Source organism: Triticum aestivum, chromosome 4A (genome assembly GCF_018294505.1).
Source record: "Triticum aestivum cultivar Chinese Spring chromosome 4A, IWGSC CS RefSeq v2.1, whole genome shotgun sequence".
Classification (NCBI taxonomy): Eukaryota; Viridiplantae; Streptophyta; class Magnoliopsida; order Poales; family Poaceae; genus Triticum; species Triticum aestivum.
In genome coordinates, this window is record NC_057803.1 from 356,373,206 (window position 1) to 356,379,255 (window position 6,050).

Here is a 6,050-nt window from a genome sequence, read left to right on the forward strand (position 1 = left end):
AACGTACCCTCTCTGATCCACAGCCTACTGTTCCATCAACGTACCCTCTCTAGGTCTGGGATCAACGTACAGTCCACTTACAGCATTGGGAAGAAAATTATAGTGATAATTAGACTGCCATTACAGTTTGTCGGTAACTTGCAGTCTACTTATAGTGATATCTTAAGAGTTAAAGTCTATATACACAAAACTTAGTCAAATTAGCACTGGAACTTCTAAAATTATTGTGTGATTATTAATGATATTATGACCAGAACTTGTCAGAATCTCAAAGACAAAGCTGAACCAAGTCACAAGTCATGAGTTTGCAGCCCCAAGTCATGAGTTGTTATGTATGTATGTATGTCGGTTGGGCTAGACACACTTGCATTCATGACAAGCAGGTGAAAAACCTTGAAATTATAGTAAGAAAACCATGCAAGTATAGTACCTCATGTCATCTACGGATTATAGAGACACAGCTGAACCAACATACACACTGACTCTTCTATAGATGACTACACACTGAACCAACATACACACTGCCCTATCCATAGTGAGAAAAAAGAAGTTCAACATCTCTCTCAAGCAAAAAAGCCTTCTCCACCATTGTTAATTCACAGTCTGTAAAAAGGGATCAAATAAGAAATTAGAATCAATTCTGAATTTCCATCATCCTAATCTGCAAGTGAAATTCAGACAGCTCATAGAAAGCTAGATCTAGGAAAGCAAACGAAGAAAGAAAAACCAATGCTTTTGAATGGTTACAGGGAAGCACAACTGCAACAAGGCAGAATAATATAAAGAAAATCTATATATAAGAAATGAGATATAAAAAAGAAATGGTAAAGATAAACACCAAACAAGAAAGGAAAAATTAAAGTACTTACATGGAGGAAATGAGAAATAAAAAGAAAGGGCAAAGACAAACACAAACAAAGAACCATGGAGTTAGAAATCCTTCAATTCCAATTGGGGCAAAGACAAACGCCAAAGTCACGACTACTAATTGGGGGAGAACCATGCAAGATCATACAAGAGATGATCCACAGGGTGGAAATCCTTCAATTACAATGTCTTTGCTCATGCATCGTGAATTTCTTTGAGATCTAGAACATGTAAAATTACAAGAAATAAAATTAGAGATCACAAATTCTTTCCATTTGACAGAGTGTATTGCACAGAGCACTCTAGTTAAAATCAAGGAAACTGGTATGTTTTGTTTCAAAAGCACCAGGGCAAAAGAAACTAAAATTTACAGTAGCAACAAAAAATACTGAAATTACTATTATCAAGACAAGCACATGTGCACAACAAGGTTTCTGACACAAAGATAGATTCAGTATATATTGACAGCGTGAATAGATGCAACACTACCTAACATAGACATTGTGATTTACAGTCTAATGACCATTGTAATTTTACTGAAATTACACTGTATTTACATGTAATTGCACTGACTGTAAATAATGTAAATATTCTAGTAAAAATGCACTGTGATTACCCATGGAAATTACACTATAACAACACTGTAAATTATAGAAAAATTGCACTGTAATTACAGTAACATAGTAGTGGGATTTACAGTGTACTTACCATGAAAATTACACTGCAATTACAAATACACTGTAAGAACACTATGATTACTCTGTAATTTCAGAGGAAATTACACTGTAACTAAAATGAGATTACAATCTTGGAGCTGCTGTAGACTTAGATGCAACACTACAGAAAACATAGAAAAAAAGGGTTATAAGATTGATACAAATACTACCCAACAAAGACAAACCACAAAGAAAAAGGTTCTAGAATGCTTGGAGACCCAACATAGGCACCCCCCCACCACCACCACCAAAAAGTACTTTAATTGCATTGAAAATTTCATTGTAATCTAGTGTAATTAACCTAAAAATACACTAAAAATAGAACTATAATACTCGTAAATTACATTGTAATTGCGGTGGCTGTAAACTAAAAATCACAGAAGTTACAGCAAAAATTGCATTGTGGTTAACTCTGGAAATTGCAGTGTCACTACTCTGTGATTTGAGTGGAAATTCCACTGAAATTGAACAGTTATTGATGTAACTTAGATGCAACTACTACCTACAAACACACACCCCTGCATCTAACAGCAAAAAAGGCCAGCAGAATCCAATGCCCAGGTTAGCAGAAAGAAAACCAACAGGGGAATCGGATCCATCGCTACATCCATGCTACTACCACTGTAACTGCAAAAAAGTCGCCAGGAAAATCCACCTCTACGACTAACATACACCTACATCTAAATCAAATACAAGGGGAATCAAATCAAACCAAAAGACCTAAACGAAATTCAAGGGGGAAAGGGAGAAGACCAGGATAACCAACTGAAATCACCCGACACTGGAACGGAAATCAAGCTGAAGAGGAGGAGGAGGAGATCGGAATCACCATGGATGACGAGGAAATCGCCAAGAATCGGCTCCCTTTCTCAGCTTCAACTCTCGCAGGAAATGCGAAAGGACAAGAATCAAAATAAAAAAAGATAAAGAGAGAGCCAGGGCCCAAGGGATGGACAGTAACGGGCTAGCTGGGAAACAAAAGCGCACCCAGTAACAGAGAGAAAAAAATCACAAGGAAAAGCCAGCTCCCAGCGCGGATCTAAGCATGAGATCAAACGGCCAAAAAATTTGAATGAAAACCAATTGTAAATCACTCGACTGTAAATTAGCAAAACCGTTTTTTTATCTGGCCAATTTACAACAAAAGTCTCCCGTTTAACTACTTACGAAATTACAACAGAAATCAAAATTTCTGATTCAAGTCATAAGTCTATGCAATAATATATAAGAGAATGGACACTACATGAGAATCACTTTCAGCTTTCTTCCTGGTTGATTAGAGCGTTTTCAACAAGACTCTTAAGAACAATCAGCAAAAAGTTGCTCTGAAAGGGGCGAATCAGGATTAACCATGTGCTTCATCTATCATATAGGGAGAAACAAGACATTTTGTAGCACATAAAGAAAAAACATACACGAGCAAGTACATACCAAAATAGTGCGTTCATGTACTTCATCTACTATAACATGAGTAACATCACTTAAGTCTTTGTTTCCCTGAAAAGTGTGAAGTGTGTAAGAAAGAATTCTCAACAACTATTAAGAAATCATAGAAAGGCAAATTAACAAAATATAAAGAAAAAATTAGTGTTATTTTGTACGTAGCTGAAACTTAAAGCCTCAAATATAGGATCCACACAGCCCAAATGAAAAACAAAACTATATGAGTAGAACATGTTATCATATTAGTTTGGCACATAGTTAGGCATATTATGAGTAAGTTTCAGATATTGTCCTAGGCACGGTTAGGCATGCCCCTGAAATGGTTATCTGTACTCAAAAATGGAGTATTAACATATTGTGAATTGCATTAACTCTTTCATACACGCAAGTAGCATGCAACAACTCAAATTTTGCAAACATTTTGCAAACAGATGACCAGCCATGTTCTTTACCTAATTTGGAGAGTTAGTTCCTTCTATGAGGACACTTGAGTCCACATCAATTAACTTGAGTTCATTAACATGTTTACATACACTTGTAGATGGTGCCCCACAAATAACCGAGAAAAATACATGTTTTATATTGTAGTAAAAAGAAGCATACATTTTATAATCAGCAAGAACTTTATATGGTTAATTACAGCCTCCTACAGATAATACAAGTGATTTAAGTGAATCCATACATCGGTGATTTGATTGGAGCCACGTAAGAATACCTGCTTGGTGACAAGCAAGAAGAACAAATATGTTTTTTTTCAGTACATTAGCGGACACTGAATTATGTTCCTACGAAAACCCTGCAATACAAGCGAGGGAAGAACAAAATAATCACTGTCGTTCTCTCTATCAGGCAAGATAAACATGTCATCAAGGACAACAGAGATGAAGAAGTCACATTTACATGCTGCATAATGTCCTTTTACCATAGAAGTCCATCATGCCAATATGTAGCCTGTCTAGGCACGTCGGTTGGATGACAGTCAACAACACACCCGTATCAAGTTTATCATCTGTCATCCCACCCGTGTACTCCTCCAATATCGCTTCGTCTGTTATCCAAGAAAATTGCCATCACAATGCACAAATAGAACACTTGCCTTTATCCTGGAAGGAAACAGAAAAATGTATAAGTATGTTACACACAGGTATGGTTCATTAATATATAGTAACCAACGCTAACATCTTGCACTCGATTTGGTGACACGATTTGTAAGTTAGTGTATTTATATTTCTTTCTTTTCTTCCACTTTCTCTAAAATATAACACTAGGATACCAATTCAACATAGTTGATATATCTATGGCTGAAATGGTCTGTGAAACCTCCTTCTTTATAACTATACTTCATTATATAAAGTAGGAACATGTCAGCTGGGTTAAAAACTAAGTAATTTGTTTACGGCTTTCTCCTGAACTGTTAACAGACAGTGAATTCGTGAAGAAATAGAAAACTGAAAGAATCATTATTCTCCTGAACTGTTAACGCCTAAATGGTTCAAACAGTTTAGACATTTTTACCAAGCATGAAAAGACCCTAAACCCAGGATCCCAATTGATAGCAAAACAACCTCCCAATAGATAGATGTATCGGCCAGTATAATAACTGAAAAGCAAAGAGAAGAAATCATCACCATGCCGGCTAGGTAAGAACCGCATATAACCTGGTAAGAAATCAAGTACCTTCAGCATTTTTATCACCAGAACATCACCCAAGTGCTTCCATCGATCATACCAAGGCAAATAGGGTGCCCGCAACGGCAGAACGTGGCTAGCACGCACATGAGGTTGACACCAAAGAGATATACACAAACTCTCGCCACAGCCTAGTGTGTGGTCAGGTGTTGATATTACTAACCTTGCTCCTCTCAATTGTTCCAATATAAGAAGAAGCAATATAATCTCCTCCACAAATATCCCAATATATTACTTCACCCGGACCAAATCATGGCAATGCATAATAGCACAACATTCTATGCTTCTTAAAAGTTAAATCCCTTTTATATGTTCCAAATTCATAGAGGAATTTCTAGCGGAGTCCATCTCAGCGAGATCTGCCAAGGCCGTATGGGGCAAGATAAGCCATACAGGCTTGACCATAGTTGCACGGGAGTAGGGAAATTGTCGAGGGCACGGCGGTGTACCTGTCTTGTTGGCACGGCCGTGGGTGGAGACGGCGGCCATCGCGTGGCTCCCCAGGAAGATGACCTTCTTTCGCCACAATACCATCACCGTGCATGGACTCCAGCATCCTCACGGCGGCACCCAGCCTCGATGACCCCCTCTTGCTCTTCCTTCCGCCATCATGGTGATGCTGTTCGTGGAGGGCATCGGGTGGCGGTGTAACAGCAGGGAAGCGGCAGCGGGTGAGAACCATAGCTAGGTTAGGGGAAGAAATTGGGAGGGGCGTGGCCAGGCAAGGAACGCGATGGAGGCAATCTCGTACCTTGGCTCGGCGGCGATCCCATGGCGGCGAGATTGTATGTTGGAGGCGATGAAGGGGATTGAGGGGAGCGTAGAGGAACCAGATGCAGGGCACGGCCATGCGCCGCTTCTCACTGCCCGCAACGCGACCACACCCTGCCTTGTCCTGGGGTTCTGCGGCAACGGCGGCAGCGGCCCAGAAGTCGGAGGTCTCCGATCTTGATAGAGGCGACAGATGGGAGCGAAGGGAATAGGATGGTGGCGGAGGAGGAAGCCCCGGGGTTAGGATCTGCCACGTCACAGGGATGGATCGGTCGCGGCGGGGGCGAAGGGGTGGATCGCGAGTGCATAGAGCTGGTTGGCGGTGGAGAACGATCTGCTGTGGGCACGAGAGATCGATCGTAGGGTTTTTTTGGCACCGTTTTTTTCGTAGGAGGGTAGCGAGTTAACGGAGGTGGGAGGATGACGAAAATAAAACAGAGGTGGGAGGATGATGAAAAAAACCAGTGAAAATAAACCGCGCAGACTATTCACCAACTGCTCCATTAGGAGTAGAGATGCAAAAAACAGCAACTGGCACTTGACACTATGTCAATAGGTTAGTAC

The 6,050-nt window shown here is 40.0% G+C and overlaps 1 protein-coding gene across 38 annotated transcripts; it reads right to left on the bottom strand.

The window, feature by feature from the left end:
* Positions 1–378: 378 nt before the first annotated feature.
* Positions 379–5,829, bottom strand: LOC123086095 (uncharacterized). 38 transcript variants are annotated; one of them, XR_006440432.1, is made up of 6 exons: positions 5,467–5,829; positions 5,165–5,334; positions 4,704–5,074; positions 4,542–4,626; positions 3,921–4,129; positions 379–3,080 (listed from the first exon to the last, which is right to left on the bottom strand). XR_006440432.1 is itself a non-coding variant. In XM_044507799.1 (5 exons), the coding sequence occupies exons 1-5, from the start codon at positions 5,563–5,565 to the stop codon at positions 592–594; spliced, it is 354 nt and encodes a 117-aa protein (XP_044363734.1). In that variant the 5' UTR covers positions 5,566–5,821; the 3' UTR covers positions 379–591. The 38 variants fall into 38 exon arrangements, 3 of the variants coding, with proteins under 3 accessions (XP_044363734.1, XP_044363733.1, XP_044363732.1); XR_006440398.1 differs by lacking the exons at positions 4,542–4,626; positions 4,704–5,074 and having other exon boundaries at positions 379–603; positions 1,576–1,704; positions 3,015–3,080; positions 4,123–4,129; positions 5,467–5,821; XR_006440431.1 differs by lacking the exons at positions 4,542–4,626; positions 4,704–5,074 and adding an exon at positions 3,742–3,822 and having other exon boundaries at positions 379–603; positions 3,015–3,080; positions 3,949–4,129; positions 5,467–5,820.
* Positions 5,830–6,050: the final 221 nt, after the last annotated feature.